The sequence below is a fragment of the Sander lucioperca genome, chromosome 10 (genome assembly GCF_008315115.2).
Source record: "Sander lucioperca isolate FBNREF2018 chromosome 10, SLUC_FBN_1.2, whole genome shotgun sequence".
Classification (NCBI taxonomy): Eukaryota; Metazoa; Chordata; class Actinopteri; order Perciformes; family Percidae; genus Sander; species Sander lucioperca.
Window position 1 is genome coordinate 21,702,491 of NC_050182.1, and position 25,728 is coordinate 21,728,218.

Here is a 25,728-nt window from a genome sequence, read left to right on the forward strand (position 1 = left end):
GAGTAACATTTTACTCATACGTTTTCAACAGTGGTCAAAGCAATCTAACAATAACATCCCTTCAGACAATTTCATATGTAGGCTGTATGGATAGGCATAAATTATGGGGGGGGGGAAATGAAGTCAAAGAGTTTAAATGCTGTGGAAAGCAGATATTTGTTGTTAAGATGAACATAATTCCTAATAAAACATCTGGAAATACCTGTAATATTTGGAATCTGCAGAGAGTTTTGAACAATAAGGGAGATTGATTCATTAATAATAATCATATTTACATAAATAAAGACATTTGCATGCAGAAAAGGCACAAATTGTTGCAGAACAATTCACCGGAATGCAGGAAATGAAGCGTTTGATGCTCAAAATCTCCTGGGGGACGACCCAGACACCCCGGTTATAATTTGCCCCCCCCCCCGCGACGTTGAACTCAAAGTTACGCCTTTGTCTGTATGACATGCTGAGGTCACTTACTGAGAGCTGTCCTGACAGGTACTGGGGGGCGTCCCTCAGCATGCTGGGACTCATGGGGGACGTGACGGAGATGGACGGGCGATCCATCTTCTGAGACTCAAAAGAACTTGAACCTGACAGCGCAGAGATGACACAGTCAGACTATTTAGTGGTGATGTTGGTTTTAGTAACATCAAGAAAATAAAATGAGAGAGGGGGGATGGTCGTAAGGAAGACAGAAAGACACAGACAAGAAGAGAGACAGAAAGAGGGCAAGAAAGCGTGCCACGAGAAATACAGAGAGGCAGAGTGACAGAAGCAACTCTAATAGACATTTCCTTCACTTGATGTTTCTAGGCTGATTAATAGGATAAAATGGGGTAATGTAATAGGCTAAACATTTTTGACAAGACTCACTTGATTCCAGTTGTGCATGTGTGCTGTCTGGTATCCTTGGAATATCTCTGGAAAAAAGAAGAAGAGGAAGAGCGTGAGTGTGTGAGACAGGAGAGAGGGAGGGGATGGAAAGGATCAATTTGAGCTAATGCTGACTGCACTGTGCTCTAATGACCGTAAGCACCGCATTAGTCTTCATTCACCCAGCAACTCCCTCAGCAGCACAAAGCAGATAGAGGAATTGGCTAAGCAAAGGTGCTACTGTCCCCCCAAAGCAGAGTAATGCAGGCAGTGACGCAGCCTAAATAAGCCTACTGACATGAGAACTATAATTTCTTTAGAGAAGAAGAAAGAAATCAATAAAAGTGATGCAGTCACAACCCGATGCATCTTTTCTGCTTTAATTGGTTTTAGTTTGTGACATGCATGTTGTTCATTCATCATTCTACTGTAGTCTACTGTAAGGAATTATTAAAAATCCCTGAAAAAAGCCACACATTTGACTGCACAACTGTACTGCACACTGCTTTAAAAAAAAAAATCAAACATTTAAACCTGTATATGTTGTCCTAGCACTAGGCACTTGGCAGAAGACTAACATTTAATTTGACTTATATACATTCATCCTCTCCAACTGATTACTTTTTATCATGGTCCCAAGGGCCTGGAAGCTATCCCAGCATTCAACTGGTAAGAGGCAGGCAGACACTCTGGGCAGGACCCAGTCCTGACATTACTCGTTACTGATTTAAAACAAAGGATCTAAAACATAATTTAACAAAAGCAAAATATAAGATCTAAAACATAATTTAACAAAAGCAATACACTACTCTGTGCTGCTGTGTTGTTCCAAGAAGTAACACAAATTGAATTCTCTAATTATTTTGTCCTTGGTTTGTGCTTGAACACCTCAGTTACGGTCATCTAGAGCTGGGCAATATGGGAAAAAAAATCAAATACCATGATATTTTTATACAATACATCGATGTCGATATTGCGGCGATATCGTAGGGTTGACTGTTGGTGCTTTCACAACATATTACAGTAACACAATGAGAGTTTTGATAAATAAATAAATAAATATTGTGGATACAAGGACTAAGTGGGTAAAGGCAAATAATAGAAGAAAGTCTGGTAGGTTCAGATAATGACATCACTTCACTGTAATGCAGCCTTCAAAACCAGGAAAAGACGACACTTGTGTCATATCACAATATTACGATATCCACAAATTTAAGATGATATCTGGCCTCATGTATTGATGTCGATATAATATCGATATATGGCCCAGCCCTACGGTCATCCAATGCCCCTGACTGCTCTGTAACATCCCACCCTAACTGTCTTGTGAGGGTGTGTGTGTGTGTGTGTGTGTGTGTGTGTGTGTGTGTGTGTGTGTATGTGTGTGTGTGTGTGTGTGTGTGTGTGTGTGTGTGTGAGACAGGGATTGTGAGCTCTCACCCTATAGGCCGCGAGACCACCAGCTCCACCTGCGGCTCAGGCTTAGAATCTAGAATGATATTGTAAACTTCTTTAAATGTGGCTCCTTGTAAAAGCTTCCCATTCCACTCCAGCACCTGGTCACCTGCAAAAACACCAGAGATACTGGATGTCACAAAGGATATGTTAATATGCCATGAAAACACATCATTATTGAATAATACCAAATCCACTAATTGAGTTTTTGTGTACAAGTTTGTGTGTGTGTGTGTGTGTGTGTGTTTTGAATACCTGGTCTGAGGTGTCCAACAGTGTCTGCTAGACTTCCTTTCCTCACTTTAGTGATAAAAGCACAAAGTCTACCAGATTCTGTCATCTTGCCTCCCACCACCTGTAAAAGCATAGAGGGGACTGGATCAGCACTGAATTACATGCGTAAACTCGACTTGAACTGTTAGTGTTATTATAACTGCAGCCTTAAGGTGCCATGCTCTTCATGACAAAACCTATGAAGATGTAGCACGCACAGAAGAAGAAGATAGTTTTCCTTCAAAGTGTCCTGTTGATGTCATGGCTTTAGCGTTTTGCCTGCAAGGTATGAATCCTCAATAAAAGCATTAAGGAGAGGGTCAATGGCAAAAGTGCATCTCTGTTTGTTAAAAAAACAAAAAGCCCCAGACTATGCTTTCTTCCCCAGAGACACACTCTGGTGTTGCTCTGTGGTTCTGTAGCAGTGCAGGCCCGTGGGCGAGAGCTGTACTGTACAGTCCTGAGCTGCTGTACTCCACTCCGCTCAGCTTACATGGGCATCATCCTAATAAAAATCCCCCTTAATGGCAGCTGAATGCCAACATACAAAGGAGCTTAGGGAAGTCTGCTAAATGAAATGGCTTTATGTAACAGGCAGGAGCCAGAGAGAGAGAGAGAGAGAGAGAGAGAGAGAGAGAGAAAGAGATGGACAGAGAGGGCGAGCCTGACTGATGGACTGACTGGCTCGACTGTCGAGCTGGTTGTCTGTCTGCTGAGCGGACAGAAGCGCACAGAGGCACTGAGCAGACACAAACATGCCATTTCAGGAGGCTCATTCAATCAGTAATGATTCTCCCCCGTCTTGCCGCTCTCTGTTCTCTGCTCTCATCGTGGCCTACCACACTCCTCTGGACTTTGGCTGCTCAGCTTCACTTTTCTTTTTTTACCGTGTCAACCAACAGTGAAAGGGGGAAGGGGAAACCAAAGCATCCACCACAGCAGAAAATATTTTATATGCTTTGGCAATTTGGTGACTACACTGTAATAACAACCGACTGAAAGGTTAAATCATGTAAAGCAAGAATATGACGTATAGACGTGAGCTATACAGCACTTAAAGCATAAGAGAAATACACTGCCAGGACATGTTTTCTTCTGAGTGGATGCACAGAGCATGCTGAATGCAGTTCATTAATGTAATTCAATGTGAGTGGGTTCCAAAAATTATACAGCTCAATAACAAATGCTGCTCATTAATATTCATCAGGAACATCATCAAGTCTTTAATGAATATTAATACTGAGTAGCAGTATGATGTAATCAATAATTGGAAGCCAAGGAGAGAATCAGCGAGCCATACGCAAAAGAAGAGGCCACAAAATAGTAGAATTCACAGCTGGAAAAAAGTTATAATACTGTATGTTAACATAAATGTACAACCAACACTGGCAGTTACCTGTACCTGTCAAACTTCAAGAGTGTGATGTTATGCCATGAAGTCTGTTACCAACATATTTTGTGTAATGTAGGCTAAATGTGCATATTTGAAACCGTTATTTGGGAAGTGTAATGATGATGCTACAATAGAAAGCTTGATGGTGCAGCGTCACAGTTTGAAGTGTGTGTGTGTGTGTGTGTGTGTGTGTGTGTGTGTGTGTGTGTGTGTGTTTTCTTGTTTAACTATATTCGTGGGGTCCAAAAACTGGGAATACAGTATACTTGTGGGGTCCGGACAGCTTTGTGGGGCCAAAATACTGGACCCCACAACTTTAAAGGTCTGTTTGAGGGTTAAGACTTGGTTTTAGGATTAGGGTTAGAATTAGGTTATGGTTAGGGTGAGGGTAAGGGTTAAGGTTAGGTTAGTTAGTTAGTTAGTTAGTTAAGTTAATGACGGGTCCCCACAAAGATAGTGAAACAAACTATGTGTGTGTGTGTGTGTGTGTGTGTGTGTGTGTGTGTGCGTGCGTGCGTGCGTGCGTGCGTGCGTGCGTGCATGTGTGTGTTTGCATCGTACCTTCAGACACACACAGACAGAATCATCAGAAGCTCACCTTCAGACCAAGCAGAGCTCCTGAGTCTCGAGGCACACTTCCATCTTTCATGCGCTTGTTGAGTAAAATACGCCCTATTAGGCGATCCCCATCTTTGGACGGCTGCCACGTCACCGGGTGCTACAATGTCAGAGTAACAACACACCTGTTGTTTAACAACTCATCTACTTGAATTTGATAACAGACCAAAGCAGACAACTGTCCAAAGTAGTGAAAAGAGTGTGTGTGTGTGTGTGTGTGTGTGTGTGTGTGTGTGTGTGTGTGTGTGTATATATGTGTGTGGGGGAGAGGGGGGGGGGGGGGGTGGGGAAAGTATTTATTCACTCAGGGAAGAAAGTTCACACAAACTCTGTTGCCTCATCAATACCGTTTCATTGTTTTGGATAGCAACATGCTCAGTGATTTAAATTCTAAAAGATGAAATACTACAGTCCTAAGCCTAACCGTGGACAAAGCTATTGATGAAAAATAACATCTAACACGATAGTGATAGGTGTTATTCCAAGAGCTTGTGTGAACCCGGCAGTGTGAGGGTGGAGTGAGCTTCATGCAGTGCCCCCATGCAGAGTAAAGCAAGCAGCCCCAACACTCCTCCTCAAACCAGCTCTTCAAACTGGAGCAGGAAGACCTGCATCACTCCGGTCTTCACTACACACAAACACACAACCGCCATCAAGTGGAGTAGTGAGGGGAAAGCAGAGAGCGAAAAAAAAAAAAAGGGAGGGAGGGAAAAGGTCATTTATGATACAGGAACAAATGAAGTAGACCATGAGGTGCCAGTTTAAAGTTTAAAAAGGATGAAAAATAGAGTGCACGGAGTAAAGCCATGAGACACAGAGAGGGTGAAATCACAGACGCGCAGTGAAAGGAAAAAAGAAAAACATATGTTTTCATTTTTGTGCAAAGCAAATCCAGTCTTCCCTGTTTTGTGTGCTTACGCTCATTTAGGTTTAGCTATAGAAGTGAGAGGAAAGTTGGGCAGGGGCGCGGGTTCTGTCTGGACTGGGTGCTGTGATGTTAGGGCAGCAGAGTGAGAGGGGCGGGCCTGAGTAAAGTAAAGGTGTTCCTACTGCACTAAACAGGACCGCTGCAGAGCAAGAAGACAACATACGGAGGAGAACGAGCATGCAACTAGGAGAGACCCACATTCCTGTGTGCCATGATAAACAGAGCGGTTGTGTGTCAATGCTCTTCTTTTTACAACTACTGTAAGATGTGTTCTGTTTGGGGAGCAAAACAGCAAGTACAAGTAGCAAGCAAAGAGGGTACCCCAAAAGAGTTTTTTTTTTTTTTTCCGGCAACACCGAGCAAAGGTGGAGCCAAAAGGAACCGAAAAAAACAAAAAAGGAACGAAATCGCAAGAGAAATCAATTTATACAACGTCAAATAAAATCCAAAGAACAAACATCTCACCTATTTACACTGAGTGACAGAGAGCAAACAAAGACTGGATGGGTAGGTCATAAATAATAATAACAAAATGCAGGCTAGATTGTCTCAGTACCTTCTCACTATGGCTATGCTCCTCGTTTAGGGTAGTGCTACTGCACGTATCAACTCCCGAGTCTTTAACCTGCGGTTCACACCATGCCAAGTCCTCTTCAAATGAGTGTCCCCCAAAGCGCACCATTTTCTTTTGCCTCTCAGATAAGGTGTGTGTCGGCTCGGACATAAATGTCTGTTCAATAGTTTTTCTTTTTCCCCTTTGACTGTCCCCTACAGGTGTGGGATAAAAAACAGAAAGAAAAACAGAAAAAACAACATGCAAGGTGTAAATAAAACGAAGGAAACATGAAATGACAAAAAGACTGGGACAAAGGGGTATGGGGGGGGGAGGAGAGAGACAGAGAGAGGGAGAGAGAGAGAGATGGGGGATAAGGGATGGGCGGGGAGGTCAAGGCAGGGCTCCACATGTCTCACCAAAGACATTGGGGAGGCCTCGCTGCTATGCCAAGACGCATGGTCCCACCAATGGCCATCCAAATCTCCTGTAAGGTGGGGGGGGGGAAAGGGCGCACATACCAGAGAGGACAGCGAGAGGGACCAGTGAGGACAGCACGAACAACAACAGACAGTAACAGCAACAAACACACACACACACACACACACACACACACACACACACACACACACACACACACACACACACACACACAGACAGACACTCTCACATACTGCTCAAACTCAAAAGTTGGTCATCATGTGCAACTCTAAGATCCCTGTGGAGAAAGAAAGATGCAGCTCAGGTAATAATACATAAAGGATCATTAATGATTTGACCACCTCCACACAAGCAACCAAAAATTCTCAGTTAGAATCAGCGATAGAAAGAAATTAGTTTTATGGAAAATGTGGCCTTCTTCATTTTGAGAAAACTCTACCACTAATGCCACTTCCATATAATACTGGCTATCCAACATCTCAAACATAGTCTCATTTGAAAACAGTATCGGGGTGTCTTGCAGTGTTTTACAGTGGAGGTGTGCCACCAACCTGGAAATCTGGAAAATGCCATATGTTCACCTAAATTGATCCCAAGATGGGATTCATCAAGATCTGGGTGGCTTACAACAAAAGCTGAATCATTTCCTGGGACCCGAATGCTCACTTCTTATGCAACCATAATACAGTTGTGTATTTTTCCATACTTTGGTTCAAAGGTGCAGGTTTGTATTATGCAAACAAAATCAGAGCAGAGTATTTGTCTGATAAAAAGGCTAATATTTCAACGATTATTCACACCTCTCTTCCATCTTCATTTTCAGAGAACAATCTTTAAAAGCTCTTTGATAGGTCCCTAAGTTCAAATCGGCAGACAACTCACATTTTGTTCAAACAAAGTTAGCATGCTGCTATCTTATCATACAGTAGCCGCATCTGTAGGAGGGAGCAGGGCAGATCTCTAATGTGTTTAACTGGGGATTCAGATTGCAGTGCCACGCAGCCTTAACTGACCTCAATCTAAAGTGCACCAGGGAGAGCTTTGAAAGATGAGGCTCTGATTACAACTTCTGTAGTAGCACCAGTGGACACATAGCCTTGAGAAATACAGGCGGGGCAAGTGGCTAGAATGATATTACAGGATGGAGGTTTCTGGGACATTTCTTTTAACTTTTTTTTTTAATTTTCTCCTCATTCAAGCGGAAGGGTTAGAGAGGAACTGATGGTGTTTCGAATCTAAAGCTAGAACCCTATCTCTTGCTGCAGATGTCATGCTTCCATTACATCAACAACAAAAAATGCCAAAAAGAGAAGACACGGATAGCTTATGAGACAAATATCAACTCAGTGTGAGTATTTGTTCTGGTGGAAAGCTATGTACGCAACCTGTTTTGCCAAGTGGATGCACAGAGCAGAGAGATGGAGAGCGCTTTCAATTTGATTAAGAGGCTTAAAAATTCAAGCTAATTAGAAAGAGTGAAAAATATTGAATCTGAAGGTGGTGCTAAGATTCCCAATGGAGTATGGAGCTAAAGAGGACTGAGGGTTGAGGCTCTGCCCAAAGACAGGTAGAAGTCATTGCAGTTGTCAGAGCGATACTGCTGTCTGACTGCTGGGAGACGGCTCATTTCTTTGTCCTGAGACCTTAGTGGGGAGCATATCTCTATATCTCTGCATTTAACATCCTGTGATGAACAGGCAAATGGGCATTTAAATGTTATTCGCTTACACTGGCAAGTCATTTTACAATTCAATAATGAAGTGAATTAAGAAATGGTCCTAATGAAATTGCTCTTATTAAAGCATATAAAAGATGAGGTATGGTCATCTCTTTAATAAATCGGGAATTCTCTGTATGTGTGTGTGTGTGTGTGTGTGTGTGTGTGTGTGTGTGTGTGTGTGTGTGTGTGTGTGTGTGTGTGTGTGTGTGTCTGTCTGTCTTTGAAATATCTCCTGAACCGTTCATCCAATCTACTTCACACTTGGTTTCCTTAGTACCCAATGAACTTGGGGTTTGGAATTTGGAACAGTTTGGAAAGCGTTGCATATTGGATATTAATAAACTGTAAATTAAACTAAACAACAGGTCAAGGAAAAACTGTTGAGAAAAAAAACCTGTTCTATATGTTGTGTCTATACCCTTCACAATAAACCCCAGCTTAAATTCACTCGGAGCATTTTGCTAAGAGGAAACTCAATAAAAAGGCATTTCTATCCACAATATGTCTGTGATTACTCCATATTTCAATTGTATTATTTTGTTAGTAAAATCTAAATCTGCAACGTTCTCTGTCAGGTAAATGTAGTACAATGTTTTCCTCTGAATTAAAAATACACAGTAAGTCAGTAGAAGGCTGTACAGTGGGGTTGCATATTAAGTGCATTGGGGTCCTTCTGTAACTCATTTTGGGTCACTGTACTAATTTAAACAATACAACAATCCTAATTGGTGCTGACTGTCTGTATGCAGCAGAACCTGGTCTTGACCAGTGTTGGGCAAGTTACTGAAAATTAGTAATTAGTTACAGTTACTAGTTACTTCTTTTAAAAGTAATTGGATTACTTTACCAATTACTGTATATCAAAAGTAATTAGTTACTAGGGAAAGTAACTTTTAAGTTACTTTTATGTCTGCTTTTTAAATGTAAATATGAACAGTACTGAACAGTCAAACACAATAAACATAATTTTTAGACCTATTTTTTTGTAATCAACAGGGCAACAGGCCTTCAAATCAAGCAGTAGTACAAAAGTCCCTTTTAATACTTATACGTATACGTATATACGGTAGCACCCAAAACGTGTCTGTCACTGCTCACTTGTTACTTGCATCGGGAGTTCCGAGTAAAGAAGACTAAATGATAAACTGCCTCCTTCGTTATCATTTTACAATGTCCATACTTCCAGGAGAGAAAGCTCATTCTATCTGCACTGCATCGGCCATGCTGTGGTTTAATGCTCGTTGTTCGATTGGTGTATCATTGCGCCACCATAAGGTCCTGTGACGTTAGATCAGAAGCAGCTAAAGTAGGCCTAGCTGTCTTCTTGTCTGCAAGCATTCATTTTTCACAAAAGAGAGTAATGCGAGTAACAAACTCATTTACATTTCAGTAATTGTAATTGCGTTACTTGAAAAAATATTCAGTTACATGCTCGTTACCTAAAAGTAGTGGAATTACAGTAACGCATTACTTTGTAGCGCGTTACTCCCAACACTGGTCTTGACCCTCTTGTACATGTGCTGCTGTTGATATACTTGTGTGCTTGCGTGAATGTATGTATGTATTTAGCTGAAGTGAACCTCAAGGAAGGGCATGTGAAACCCCCTGGGCCATATACATCACTTTTCCCACACTTCACTTCCCCTGCAAAGAGCTGTAGAGCCTAATGGATCTATGCAGGACAGGCCTCCTTCAAGCATTATCTGGCTGAGGACTCAATCTCAGATTCAAGGGGAAATCAGGGAACTCTGATGGAAAGGCATAAAAATCGCCCGCATATGCTTCTGGATGTAGAGGAGGAGGCGATGGGGGAGGGGGCTGGATATTACAACGGTAAAGAGGAAGGGATTTTCAATGTAGAAAAAAGAAGCTGCACGGGAGAAGAATGCTGCCTAAAGATAGTGCCACTGTGAATAAATACAGCCACATATCCAAGTCTTCTAAAACAGCTGATAGTTTAGGTTTTTTTTTTTTAAACTTGAGTTTTAGTTTTGTAACTTTGCCCTAGGGCCGCTTAACTATGAGGAAAATCATAATCACAATTATTTTGGTCAATATTCAAATCACGAATATTGACGATTACTCATTGACTTTTGGAAAGATGTTGCATTTACTGAACTTCTCAACAAATCAACAGTGAAAACACCTTGAACTGTGAAACTTCCCTTAATGCTTTTTTTCCATTTGAACATTCTGAATTCCCCTTCAGAACACAAGACAAAATAAAAGTCTACTTGCAAAATGTAATGTGCAAAAGAATCATTTTTCTCGACTGTTTTTGTGATCGTCAAAATCTAAATCAAAAACTGGAATTATCCTTTAATAAAGCCATGCTTTTGTGTCAATCAATCAATTTGATTCAGCATATGTTTTGTAGCATTATTATATTGCCAAAATGTTGCACTTCTTTGGGGGTGAAGTTGAAATGATTCACCTCCAGCATCACTGACCTTTGCTTTTTGTATTGTTTCAAAACAATCCTTTTAATATGAATATCCATATTCATACCAGCCAGTAAAACACTCTCCAGTGACTTATGATTTTCTTCGTCGGGGTTGTGACTAAGTTGCAAGGTCAGTCTGAGCCAAAAAAAACCCAACCTGTCCTTCTTCCCTCTTTCTCTCTGCTATCACCATCCATCCATCAGTCTAGGGGAGTGCTAAAACTACTTACTGTACACAGTTAGGCACTGTGATAAAACATTATGGATGTCCCCAGACAGGCTTTGCCCTCTGTGGCCCTCTAACCAACAGCTGACAACAGTGATTACCCTCTTTGCCTACCAGCTGCTATTCTGTCAGCAGCATAAACACCAGAGCCCAGATCAGAGTGGTAGACACCGCCTAATGTGGCCATGATAGCCCAAACAGCTTAAGGCCTGTATGTATTTATTTATTTAGGAATGAACATATCATGTACAGTTAATTAAATATATGTTGAGACAATGAGATGTTTGCATTTATTATATATAGATAGACTACATTTAGATGCTACATACAGCTTATGTCAAGGTTGGTTCAGTCACAGTTTCACCTCCACCTGTGTGTCTTCCCATCATACCCTTCCACCTCCCCCAGCCCACTCAATGTCTGTCAAAAAGAATTTGAGTGGGCACCAACGTGGAGGTACATCCAGCCTGTCCCTTTTTCTTTCCCTGAAGCTTTATTAACAGTGGCACACCACAATTGGGCACTGATCCCCAGCGAGGCACTGTGTGGTTGTTTTCAGGGAGCAGGAAACTCATCACGGCCATAAATTGTGAGCATCAGCAGTCTGCGCCCAGCCCTGCCGTTTCGCCCTGGCTCCGAGGCCCCACAAAGTGCTGATTCAGGGCGAAGGCGGAGCGCAGGCAGTGGCAGGGTTCACCACCAGCAGGCTCTCCATCACTTTGACAGCTCAATAAAAACCAGTGTAAACTATTAATTGGATCATTAATTATTGATGCTGTTTTTACTACAATTCAAGGGGCGAGAGCAGAAAAGAGGCAGGGGTGGAACTGTGTGTGTGTTTAAGCACAGTCACCATGCTAGGAAGGTGGTACAGGACAGTGTCATGTTAAACCCCAGCAGATCTTAAAACATGAACTTATATTCTAAAGCAAAAAGGCCTATACCTGACTTCTACCATGAAGCACAGAACACCCTAATACTAGCAATTAAGGTATAAAAGGTTCAATTATTAAGAATATTTTCTAATATCCAGCTTAGAGAGCACAGATTACAAACTACGGCTGGGCAATATATCGATATTATATCGACATCAATATATGAGGCTAGATATCGTCTTAAATCTTTGATATCGTAATATTGTGATATGACACAAGTGTTGTCTTTTCCTGTTTTTTTAAAGGCTGCATTACAGTGAAGTGGTATAATTTTTGAACTTACCAGACTGTTCTAGCTGTTTTATTGTTTGCCTATTGCACCAATAGTCAACCCCTACAATATCGTCGCAATATCGACATTGATGTATTTTGACAAAAATATCGTGATATTTGATTTTCTCCATAATCGCCCAGCTCTACTACAAACCCGACAGACTTATTGAGGTGCAAAAACTGATCCCGAAAGCCATTAATGAGGATGTAACTTAGGTTGTCATTAGACAATGTCCACCTCTCTGCCGTAGTTAGCCAGCCAGCCTCTCCTTTTCTGTCTGTTCGGCACTATTATGAGACGGCATGTCAGGGGAATCAATAAAGAGGAAAACACAGGGAGAGGACCACCGTGATAAATCAGTCTTGACCGCTCGCAGGCACGAGCCAGGCCCATTACAGCTGGCACAGCCTCTCTCCTCCAGTCTCCTCCTCTCCTTGGTCTCCCCTCCATCTCATCCCCCCTCTCGGGGTGACGGAGATTTGAGGGCATGGCATGCACCCTGCTTAGCCTGCTTTTACACACCCATCTTCTGGCCCAGTCAAGCTGACAAACCCCAAGATGCTGACGGGCCACATATGACCAAAAGGTGCTTTGTGCCCTCTTTCTCATCTCTCCTGTTGTGGCCTTAAATGCAATTACAATTCTTTGCTTAGCTGCTCTAGCCGTTTTCTTCTTTTTCTTTTTTTTTGCCTTGTCTCACTGGTCGGGGGAAAGCGCTCTCTACGGTTTCTAATTAAAAAGTGCTTGGTTTGCATGTTATAGTACATGAAGGAAGATTCCTTGATTTGGTCAGCTTTTTAGACTGAAAAGTGGGTGTAAATCACGGTTTGTGTCTTTTTGGCAGCATTAAAACAAACACCTGCGCAACCTGGTTGAGCTGAAATTCATCTATGGCATGCTACATTTGTTCCATTTGTAAACTCTATGCTCTGCCATAACGGACTTTCTTTACCACTGTTAGAATGTCACACTAGAGTTTGGATCCCCTCTCTGCTGTCTGTTATATAATTAAGTCGACTTGACAGAGTGCAAACAGGGACACTCTGGTTTAAAATAAAAGGTTCAGTAGAATTTTCTGAACCATTTACTGGACTCCCTTTATACACCATATCACAGCAGCCTTAATTATGTCATAAATTAATGAAACTGCCAAATATAACTAAATAAAGACCAAAGATAGCTCCACATAATCAGCTGCGCGAGGTTGTTCTGTAGCTAGTATGGTTTTCTACGCGTATTCAGGTCAATAGTTCTGCTCTTTCCTTTGTTTCCCCTCTCTCTCACAGGCAGACAGAAACAACAAAAACTCTGACCCTCAAAACAGCCTGCTTTTCTCCCTAGTTTTGTTCCACGGCTACCTGGAAACCTGGAAACTCCCACATCAATAATGTAGCGCTAGTGCTGGGCAGCTTCCTTTAGTGAGGAGAACGGTTACATAACAGAGCAGACCAGCTGAATTCCTCCCCTCTCCTCTAGATTAAACATTTTGAGCTTGTGGCAGGCACTTTGGTCTGGTGCTACTGACAAAAGCAAACTGTGCTACTGTAGCTTCTATCTATCATTCCTCCGTTTGTCAACTGTGCCTCCTCCTTCCTGTGTGTTTAGTGCTTTTAACATTTCTAAAGTAAAGGCCTCCGTGATTTTTGGCAACAAAATCAATTTGCAATCACGACAACTGTCAACCAGGTGGAGCAGTCAAGAAGCTAACAGCCTCAACAATTGCTTCTGATGTTTATCCTATGCAAAGTGGCACTTAATTCAGTCAGTCTGACTGTGTGCTTGCCACTGCATGTTTATACACTTGGATAAGTGTGCGTGTGTCTCCAGGCAGGTAGGACATTTGCCATGAGCGATTTGATGTCCATTTCAATTTCCTTGTCGTAGTCAGACAGCAAGACAGGCCAGGCAGAGCCAATACCAAGCATACACTGAAGTAAACTGGACCCACTGCGTGAAGAAATAATTCACCCTATTAATTTAATGTTTAAACAGTCTTTGGGTAATGACAGTTATTAATGTAAAACTAGTAGATTAGGCAGTGAAAACTCCTGTATACTACGTATAAACCCTAAGAAGAGACATCTTTTTTAACTTTTACCCCCCACCACCATCAGTTTTTCCTCCCGTCCCCACTGGACTGATCCATATCCCTATTGCCACATTGTAATGGGCCACTGTACCATGAATGACATCTAAACAGTATGGATGTCAAGGCTAACAGAGGAGGTACAGTATACTGCAGGAAAACATATAATCACCCTCTGCTCTTTTATGACCTTGATTCTAATAACATCCATTCACTCATATGCAGCAGTGATGACATGGAACTACTCAGTGAAATACACTGCAACTGAGTTAACTCAGCTCACCCTGTTTCACTAAACACCCACACCCCAGCCCTCTCCCTGCTTCCCTCTGTCTGTCAGTTACGCAACGCTGTCCATTGGATCTGACTGATCGTGTGAAACAGCAGTGGTAGGACCTGGCAAAGTGTGCTATGAGATGACAGCAAAAAGGAGAAGGCCTTGAGAGCAGTTAGATGTACATTCATTTCAAATCACAGCCACACACATAAACAACCATCCACACTGAAACATATCTGGCTGTGCACGAGCCTCCTCCTCTTAGAGCTGTTAGAGTAGATTCATACAACGCAATAGTACTTTGCACGTATGTAAGGCTCATTGTCTTCGAATTTTCAACAATTTTTACTAAAAATGCCAGGATCCTATTAAGAAAAAAGCAGTTTTAAACCAATGTTATCACACACATTAGATGCTCACTGTTTGTACCGCAGTTTAGGGTAAATAAAGTCCATTTAAGAAGTGTTACGCTCAAAAAATAGAAACTGAAGAGAAAACATTTATGAATTTATGAATGACTGATTATGCACCAGTCACTCTAAGGCAAAAAAAAACCATTTCACTGCAAATCTACAAAGTGCTTGATTTTTCTGTCATTTACGTTTTTAAAAGATCTCCAGTTGTTTTTAAAAACATTTTTTTTAAAAACTGATAAATTCAAAGATTTTCTTTCCTCGAAAATTAAGAGCCAGACACACACAAATACACATATAGACATACAAACAGACGAAGCACATATATAGACTGTAGACTGGGGAATCTCAAGGTTATATCTGACATATCAACAGCTGCAAGAATCAATATCAACATGAGACAGCAACAATAACTGAATTATAATTAAATGAAATCTGTCTTTCCTAACAACAACATCATGTCAGTATAATACTAGATCAGAAAGGCTTCAGAATTGCATGAAAAAACATCTGAGAAATGTGCAATGGTATGGTATAAACTAATGCTTAATAAAGCTATCTATAAACAGAGAAAGAAGCAGAGAGAGAGAGCAGGCTGAGTGAGGTTGGTGGTGTGTGTGGCCCCTACCTTTCTCACTGACTGACTCACTCTCTATCTCCACGTCCTCGCAGCTGGTGTACTCCGGTGTGGTGGCCAGCTCCTCCTCTGAGCTGCTCAGCGACACCTGCCGCATCTTTCCTCCCTTTTTGGTTTTGTGAGGCTTGGGGGGTGGCGGGCGCACCGACTCCGACTGGTCCGAGCTGAGAGAGTCATTCCTCAACATACTCTCCATCTTCTCCCTCTTGGTCTTGCGGAGAGCTGAATTGGGGTCCAAGTGGTGTTGCTGCCTCCTCATGGGATCCCCGCCTCCACCCATGTCGCCTCTCCGCAGGTCCCCAGATCTGTCGCCCAGCACGGGGCTACGGTGCGGCGTCGGGGGGCTGTGGTTGGAGCTTCTGTGGCCTCCGAGGCCAGGACCAATGGGCCCAGGAGAGGAGCGGTCGACGGAGTAAGAGCGCTGTCCCGCCATTGGCGGCCGGCGCTCGGTGAGATGCTGACGGGACAGCCGGATGGGGCCTGGGTCGTCCTGCTCCGTGTAGGCCAGGGAGACATCACTGTGGCGGCGCTCGTGCCGCAGGCGGCCCACCTCAGCGTGCATCCTCATCTGCTCCTCGTAGGGCTGCGGCTTGACAGGGTAGCGTGCCAGGTTGGGGTCGCTGCGATAGCGCGTCTGGAATTCTTCCTGGCGCTGCCGCTGGAGGTCATACTCGCTGGGTGGTCCATCTAGCTCCTGGTCCAGCGGGTATTCCTGGGAGTGCCAGCGACCGGGGCCCCGCCGGTCCCGGTAACCCATCCGTGCCGCATCTGCGTCTGGGTACATGTGATGGCCCCGCGGAGCCCGCCGAGGGTCCCCATCCCCATAGTCAGACGGTGATCTGGGCATGCCGCCGTCCGTCGGGGCATACTGCGAGTGGTCGCCCCCCTCCCTTTGGTCGTATTTTTGGTTTGGATCCCTGGATGCAGATGGGCTTCGTTTCCTGTAGATCAAAGACAGACGAACAAAAGAGTGGAATTTAGTGGTTGGTCCACTTTGAACTGGATGTTCTCTGATTCTCTTGATATACAGTGTGTGCTGTATATCATGTTTTATTTCTGAGCCTGATAAAAATCATTTGTATAAAAGAACTGAGGTTTGTGCATTTATGTTGATGCTTAATTTAATTCCCGAAGACCATATAGTGTCTGCCGGTGTGCAGGAAGAAATGTGAGGTATCAGTCAGACATTAGCCTAACAGTGCTTCATCACACATCTCTGAGCAACTCTTCAGCCTTCAGTCAGTACTCTATAGCTTTGCTTTACTTTGCCCTGCACTGTGTGGGCCTCAGTCCCTGTCAAAACCTGATGAAAGCCTGCTCTGTCTCTGTCACACACATACATTGAAAGAGAGAAATGGGACTTTGGGGCAGCAGGATGCAGCACCACTCCCTCTTCTCACTGCAATAGACTACATGCTCAGTAACAGTGTTTCACAAATGGGGGTACTAGTACCCCTGGGGACACTTTGGAGTACTGCGGGGGTGTAGGTGAGATTTCTTTTGGGATTGATTGATTCTAGAAGATTTGTAAATGTAGGGTAGCATTTAAGTGTTTTCAGTTACAAGGTTGGTTTTTCAGCTAAACAGGCGTTGCGTTGTACTTCTTTATAAGGGCTTTTTTCTACCCAAAAATGTTTTGCACTGTTCAGGGGATACAAAAATATTTCAAAAGGGGTACATTATTGAAATAAGTTTGATAACTACTGCACTATTACATAGCTGACTAATGCTCTCCTTTTAGCATACTTTGCATGCAATTGGCATGTTACCTAAAGATTTCACAGGAAATAAGGGCAATGAGTATGACATGTAGTGCAGGTAGCTTTGCAACCTGCATTCAAACTCACTGGTTTCAAAACATCTTTTCAAAGGACTGCAGTTGAAAATTAGTCAACTGGCTAACACCGGCACATTTACAGAAATGTTGATTAAAGGTGCTCTAAGTGATGTGATGCGTTTTTTAGGCTACAACATTTCGTCACATACAGCAAACATCTCCTCACTATCCGCTAGCTGGAGACCAAGGAGCTGGTTGAGCCATCACTGCAGCAGCGTTAGCCAGTAGGCTACTTCCACAGTGCACATTCATGACTCAACCAGCTCCTTCTTGTCGGTTATTGGCTGGAACACTGTTTGTTATGTTTGGTGGTGCAGGTTGGCGCAGTTTGTTTTTGTTGGCGTTTGTGGAGCCTGGGATGTCTACAGAGACCGCGTTTTTTTTACAATGTGTTCAGGGGACAGGCAGCTAGCAGATAGTGTGGAGAGGTTTTTTACAGTGTGTTCAGGGGACATTCAGCTAGCAGATAGTGTGGAGATTTTTTTTTTACAGTGTGTTCAGAGGACAGGCAGCTAGCAGATAGTGAGGAGAGGTTTTTTACAGTGGGTTCAGGGGACAGGCAGCTAGCAGATAGTGTGGAGATTTTTTTTACAGTGTGTTCAGGGGACAGTCAGCTAGCAGATAGTGTGGAGATTTTTTTTTTACAGTGTGTTCAGAGGACAGGCAACTAGCAGATAGTGAGGAGATGTTTTTTACAGTGTGTTCAGGGGACAGGCAACTAGCAGATAGTGAGGAGATGTTTGCTGTATGTGACAAAAAATGTTGTAGCCCAAAAAAACGCATCACATCACTTAGAGCACCTTTAAATAAATGAATGAAATGAAAATCTCAAAATACATGCAAAAAACAGGTTGGCCTATTTGCTTCAGAAAAACATACACTCATGCAGTGGAAATCCTGTTTGATTATGGAATTTGATTTAGAAGGTTGCACAGTCTTCACACACATAATGGTGTATCCAATATTTCACTCTTTTACTGCCATTGGCAATCTTTCATTTTCATTTTGATAGCATCTGATTACTTTGTTGATATAGGTGCTTAAATCATCATAATTTGTAATGCATTATTAAACTACAGGATGACACAAGATTAACAACACAGCTTGCCTGGATATGACCCTGTTTATATTTCCAAATGAATAGTGTGAGTGTGAGTGTGAGTGTGAGTGCGAGTGCGAGTGCGAGTGCGAGTGCGAGTGCGAGTGCGTGTGCGAGTGCGTGTGCGAGTGCGAGTGCGAGTGCATGTGCGAGTGCGAGTGCGAGTGCGTGTGCGTGTGCGTGTGTGTGTGTGTGTGTGTGTGTGTGCATGTGTGCATGTGTGCACAAAGGCAGAGAGATGAGGAACCAGCCAGTGTACTGAAAGTAATGCATTGATAAATGATTCAGAGTTTAACAGATTGTATCTGTGTACACAGTACAATGGACATGAAGGGATGAAGAGAGAGCTCTATTTGAATTCATGATCCTAAGACAAAGGTGCCCATTTATTTATCTCGCCACCTTTTTCCTCCTGGTAAAAAACATGTAATGTCACTCAGACAGTTAGTAAGGGTGTAGACTAAAATCATAACATAATTACTGTAGACTCATACTTCATACATTTATATTGTCTGAAATCATGTGTCCTGGTCTTGATAAGACAGAGTAATCCTATTTGTTACAAGACTAAAGAGATGTCAAATCTTGAAGCAAGCACAGTTATGTTGGAAATTGCATGAAAATAACTTGCTAAGATGAATATTTACCAGCTGCGACAGCATCGCTGGTATTGTTTTCACCTTGTGATTGTGTGTGTGTGTGTGTGTGTGTGTGTGTGTGTGTGTGTGTGTGTGTGCGTGCATGTGTCATCGTGGCAAAATATGGTCCTGGAGACACCTACTGTAGTGGGAACACAGAGACGGTTTTGAGTACTCTGCCAGGGGTCTGTCTGTCTGTCTGTCTGTCTGTCTGTCTGTCTGTCTGTGGACAGAACCGTGCAAAATGCAGTCACAAAACGTTACAGGTGTGTAGTTGAGATCAAAATGAAGGCTGAGTTCGCATATGGGTGTGGTCTAAGCAGGGGCGCCATAAGTAGGGGGGTATGAAGTCAGGAAGGGGCCATTGCATTAAGTATAGTTACAGTCAGCAGCCCCATATTTCTAAAATTAGCAATCAATCATTTTATCATTGTCCGACTGTCATAAAGGAAACCAGCCAGGAAGTGGGTGAAAAGCCTGGAGGAGGCTAACTGTGCATTAATGCATTTATTCTTTTGCTGAAAATCAATTATTCATAAGCCACTTTTCTCCTACATTTCTCCCACTTTTCCTCCAAAATAATAATGACATTTTGGTGAGGAAAAGCTCTGTGAAGCATTCCTTTAATTTTGTACGTGACAACTTTCCATAAATTTCAAAGGGCTTCATAAATCACTGCTGCCAGCTGTGCTCAGTAGCCAAGGTAAGGACTCCACACGTGTGATTGGCTAATTCACTGAACCACAGAGGAGGTTTGGTCCCTGCCTACTGTATCACAGACCATTCGGGTTAGCCTCAGTATAATGAATGGACAACGCTGTGGTGAGGCACATGTGGAAAAGATGCATTTTGTGTTCTCTGTGTTGGATTTCTATGTTGAACACTGAATAATCTCACTAAAGTGAAGTGCCAGCTTTCAGGAGAGACAGAAGGATGTAAGAGCGCTGTGTATAGTTCATGAACTATTGTACAGTTAAAATATGGGCTGTTAGAGGGAGGCAGAAGTTGAGCAATAGTGCGGTACAAAATGTGCTTTCCAGCATCACTAGTACATAAAAGGTTTACTTAAAGTGGCGATTTGTAACTTTCAGTTTGTGTTGATTCTAGCCACCGCTTTGGACAAAAGCGGTAGTTTTTTTTACCACACCTGCTGTTTTAAAGGTATTTTCTTTACGGTGCTGTATTGCCCACTGTATTACTGAGTTAGCGTTACCAGGAGGTCATATAGTTGTGATGAATGTTTTGCTCAGACAGAAAATCATTCCTTAACAATAAGATAATAAGTTACAGATGCATCATTCCTTTTCAAGTGTTGCATACGGTAACATAGCCTGAATGAATCGTGAGCTACTGTATCACTGTCACTGGGTCACCAGCCAAAACATTAACAGATTGTTGTAGCAACCAACGTAATAATAACTTATATTAATATAGCGCATTTCATGAAACCCAAAGATACTTTACACAAGTACAAGGCGACAAGGGAAAAGAAAATAGTAGACTAACACTGATACGGACTGAAAAGGAATAAAACAGATAACTTCTAAAATAAAATTAAAATACAAATAGGCCTATATAAAGAAAACTCCTGCTACCTTTTACCTGGCAGTATAGGCTTTTCCGGTGTTACAAAGAAACCTGTGACCCGTCAGAATGTGTTACTGTAGAGCCGTTCTACCTGCCGTAAATCATTCTGTGACTTTGCGGGAAATATCTTTTTTAAAGCTGCTCTAATCAATATTGTTGTTTTAACAACTGATCAAATTAATATGTATACATGAAAGGAATTGCAAGTGGTGACTGGACTGACTCTAGCGTTTTAGTGTCTTTAAGCTGATTCTGATAAAACTACTGCAGGCTACCTAGCAACTAGCGAATGAATATAATGGAGCATTTAGCAGCTCAGGAGACAGATATTTTCCTCAGGAGTTGGTGGAGACCAAATCTGAGCTAAAAAGAGACTTTATAATGTGATAATATGTCAGTGTTGTGTTTACGCCTTGTTTTGCTGCCCCCAGAGTGGCCAGAAAAATCTATTAATGCTGCTTTAAATGTTATATTGACAGATAATTTTCATATTTAAACTATTAGCGATATTTTGATATCATAATTTAATGAAATGATTCCTTGTCATGTGAAAGGCCTGCTAGTATGACTGATAGTGAGAATGAACATCTTAGTGCAGCTCTACTTCCAGTTCCTCCCCTTTGGTGGTCAAAAGCTTTTAATGCAGCTTTGATAACTGCCTGCATTTCAAACAAAAATAATACGTATTCACTCAATAACTGGTTAATACAATTATAAAGATTTGCCATTGTGAATTCCTGGTATAAGCAGGGTTTTCCACAAAGAAAAAACTGGCACAAAAAGTGCTGCCCTCTAAATTTCTAAGAGCTAAGACACACATGTGAACAATCAAAGAAAAATGCCACCACCTATTTCAATACTTCATCAACAGCAAATTCAAGATACAAGATGGTATTAGCCACAAGCCAGCTGCATGAGGGGTGATTTTTTTGTGTGCAAATGGAGTACAAAAAAACATCTTAGCATTAAAGAGGCAGCGGAAACCCGCGCACAACAAAAACAAGACTAATGGCTAATGTGCACTTTAATGAACGCTTCCTTATTTACAACAAAGACTGAGGAAGACAAAAGGCCATTTGAAGTCTTTGTGATGCAGCTAGTGACCTCTCCTTTCTGCTTCACATCAAAACAAATGTCTCCTATCACCTTAGCACACAAACACAGCCTCACTGGTGATTAAGACGCAGCTGGAGAAACACATGAGGGATGCTGCATTATTCATGGCCTGCTCCTGGACACTAACTGAACAGCACTTCATTCACAAATCCAAAGTGAAGCTGCAGCAGAAATTATATGCTGGAGTAGGGGACAGGCCGTGACTTGGATGGGAGAAAATGTGGAGGGGAGTGAGGTGGGGGAGTGTGTGATGAGCATGAGAAACATCTTTTTATAGCGACTTGATGATGATGATGGAGGGGTGTGTTATGTGTGTTCACTTGTGCATGCCTCTGCGTTTGTAGCTGTGTGTGTGTGTGTGTGTGTGTGTGTGTGTGTGTGTGTGTGTGTGTGCGCGCGCGCGCGTGCGTGTGTGTTTTATGTGTGCTGCTCTGGCTGCCTAAGAAATGCATCACTTTGGCTCTCAGCATGTCCTCAGGGCTTCAGGCTAATGTCTCCTCTGGGCTGTTGTCTTGAAATTGTACACCCTGAACACACACATGCACACAGAACATGCACATAGCAACAACAACAAACATTAACAAACTGGCCCGTTGACGAGCTCTAACTCATCTTGACACAAGTATCACGTTTCCCTGCTCCCGTTTAGCCCTGTCTGTCCTTCTTGTCCAAACAGAGAAAATGTCTATGGCAGCTAGCAAGTAAGCTAGCAACCACGCACTCCGCTCTGTCAGCATTTGCATCATGATGCTAACGCTGTCGGCCCTGAACCAGCCTTCAGTAAGTACAACAGAGCGGTGGCGCAGCACTAAATTTGGTACTGTGCATTATTCCCCCATTGCTCCGGCTGCCACTGCTACTGTTATAGCCTCTCTGCAGATACCTCTGAGCTCTCCACAGCTCTGCCATGACACACTCTGCTGATCTTAGATTTGCATTCCATCCTCAGTGGCACAGAAAGAGATAGAGAGACAAAATGTGAAAAGGGAAAGGGGAGGGGGGAATATCATCGACAATGTGCGTGAATTAGAAGAGAATGAAAAAATAAAGTGGGTAAGATGCCAGTTAACTGTGACCTACAGCTGAACATGCAGCTGGTGTGCATGGTGCATTCAGCCGAGCTTGTCAGGCTCAAGCGTGAAGTGGGATCGTGATGCCTGCCTGTGATGCTGCACAGAAGCCTGGCTGCTGCAATAATTAAGTCACGAATCGCACAGTGACGTAGTCCCACCATCACTTTCCCTTATATAGGGAGATGCGTGTGTGATGTCATCACAGACATGGCACTGAGCCGCAGCACAGGCAGCATGGTGTGCAGAACATCGACCAGCAGTGAATCATCCTAACAGGCCGACAATAGAGCATGTTCACTGTCTGCACGGTACAGTGTGGGAATACAGGAAAAATGCCGCTGCACCGTTCTGTACGTTCCTGCTGTGGGAATAACAGCAGCCCTCAGTACTGCTGTTGTCCCACTCTGAGCTAACTATAGAAACCCTCTGCTGTAACAGTGCATGAAGCACGGGGCCTCATTCAGTTGGTGACAAGGACGGTGATGACAATAAGATTTAATTCAGGGAGGGTGACACTGGCCTCACTCTATTACTGGTAGAAAGACTTTTATATCTAACATGGAGATTAAAAAGATTTACGCTGACACTGAAACACTGACGTTCTTTTGGGTCTAATGGCCGCAATTTCTGATACCTGAGTGAGAAGGTTCACATCCAGGAGTGTACAAAGCATCTCTATGGTGCAGAGGGGTAAACCTTCATACTCGCGTAGAATCGTAAAAGACACAGACATCTCTATTATGCTGTGTGAACACGGTTTCTGTTTTTGCTTTCAGCACAGCCTTATCCACTGCTTCTAAATTGCAATATTATAATCATCTTTTTAAAGTACACTCTCCTTATCAAAAGCAGCATAATGTATCAAATCCATGGCTCACTAAAATCATGGGATTACACTATGGCCCCGTTAGATTAAAAAGTGTGACCCTAAAAGCTTAGAAATGACCTGACATGCTCGCCACGCTAAAACTGTTATATGTCGTTATTTTTCGCAACACGACACAAAAAAAAAACAATTGGTGAAATTCCCCGATACACCGTGGGTGTAATCAGAAGTGAGGTTGTCGTGCTGTGCCTCATCAGATGTGTTCCTGCTCTGACCTACTGACGGGATGTGATCAGAGACATCCACAGCCAGAGCCCCGTTCCCAGGCTGCAAATGGACTAGGTTGTCTAACTTTGTCATTCTCTCACTCTACCTGCCTTTATGTGTGTGTAGCGCTGGCTCAGCTAGGATGAAAGGCCCGAGATCAAGCAGGAAGCCCCTGCGGTCGCAAATCATTAACATTTGATGTGGGTTTACAATAAAAAGGGAGCTTATTGCACATACATTTACACAGAGCATCTGCAACACACAGGCTAGTGATCAGTTAGTTGTACAGCGTGAACACGTCAGCATTTCAACTCAAAAGCCCTGAGCAACCATCCCCTTCACACAAACATATTCCATCTTCCGGCCATCCTCGTGATGCACAATACTGGCCTAAATGATAATTAGTCATTTGCTCAATACTGGTATTGTGATTATGTATTGCATTATTCATCCATGTCATCAAAAGTTTTGATGCACTTGGTTGCAACAAAAACAGCCTTGACATTCATTATTGAATAAAATTAGAAATAACACTAAATATAAAAAGTTATATTACAGTTTTGGGTTGCCTGTGTTTAAAAAAAAATGCTCCAATTGCTCTGTAGCCTTTATGGGGAGCTTGGAGCAGCTAATCACAGTACAGTATGTCCAAAACAAATGCCTGTGATTGGTCAAAGAGTTTCCAGATATATTGCACCAGAGCAGAAACTTATAATGCAGAGCATCGTGACCAAGCATCATTAATTGTGGAAGCCAAAATTGTGATTACATGATTCATTTTGCCTCCCTATCTCATTTTGTCTGCCTTTCTTTCCTCTTCCCCTCCTCTCACAGCTTCTGTAATGACAAAGGATGTGAAGAGGTTTTCTAAGCAAAAGAAAGAGAGAGAGATCCAGGGAGAGAGAGAAAATGTGGCCTTTTCATGATGAATTCCATAGCTAGTCTCCACAACCATTTGCCGTGAAGATATGTTGATTGCATTTTAAACTAAATAAATACCACAAGCACAAAGATCAATAATTGGAGGACAATGAGGATTGATGAACACTTCAGCTGCACGTGTAGGCACCTTGCCACACATACACTGTCAAAAGAAATAAATATATATATTCGAATAACTAAAATGTCATGATGAAGCTGCTGCTTTCTACTGCTGCTTTGACAATAATCCCTGCGGCAAAGAAAGCTACTGCACTACTACTGTTGGAATTAACTGTTCATGTCACATGAATGCACACCTGCTGTACATGCAACCTGCCTTAAATTTAGTTTTGTATCGCTTTATAGACAGGGGATATATCGATTGAAACAATTATTTACAAGAAACATGACACACTGCTTATACAATGTGAATGTTCATATGTTCATATTAACTTTAATTATAAGACCATTAAAAAAACAATTTAACCACACAGCATTATAATACATTCTACATCCAAACTGCAATCAAAATGATGAGATATAATCAGCCTTACTGAAAGTAAAATGTCAGATCCTGGGCTGCAGCTCAGTTCAAATCTCTGCCTGGCTGCTCCACGCAAACACATGGACTTCTGTGCACAAAAGCAGTCCAGTCCGATCCAAACTACCTAATACCAGTGCTAGCTCACAGCCTAAGACCAGGCCCTTGTTGCTTTTCCAATCCTCTCTCCTCCTGCACTAAAAAAAATGTCCTTGTTTTATTTCTAGAAGGCTATGGATGCTCTGCAGACAGCAGCAGTAAATGTAGTCTTGCAGCAGCGCTCT

At 42.5% G+C, this 25,728-nt stretch overlaps 1 protein-coding gene across 49 annotated transcripts in view; it reads right to left on the reverse strand.

The window, feature by feature from the left end:
- rims2a (regulating synaptic membrane exocytosis 2a) overlaps positions 1 to 25,728 on the reverse strand; it is a 175,220-nt gene that overhangs the window by 70,994 nt on the left and 78,498 nt on the right. For 33 of the 49 annotated variants that reach the window (XM_036005969.1, XM_036005968.1, XM_036005972.1 and 30 more), the window contains 7 exons: positions 15,531 to 16,480; positions 6,091 to 6,302; positions 4,587 to 4,706; positions 2,578 to 2,677; positions 2,308 to 2,431; positions 868 to 914; positions 472 to 584 (listed from right to left, as the gene is read on the reverse strand). In XM_036005969.1, the coding sequence (XP_035861862.1) occupies positions 472 to 584; positions 868 to 914; positions 2,308 to 2,431; positions 2,578 to 2,677; positions 4,587 to 4,706; positions 6,091 to 6,302; positions 15,531 to 16,480 (1,666 nt within the window). Of the gene's footprint in view, positions 1 to 471; positions 585 to 867; positions 915 to 2,307; positions 2,432 to 2,577; positions 2,678 to 4,586; positions 4,707 to 6,090; positions 6,303 to 6,506; positions 6,575 to 15,530; positions 16,481 to 25,728 lie in introns of all 49 variants that reach the window. The other 16 variants (XM_036005975.1, XM_036005989.1, XM_036005995.1 and 13 more) reach the window with 1 other exon arrangement.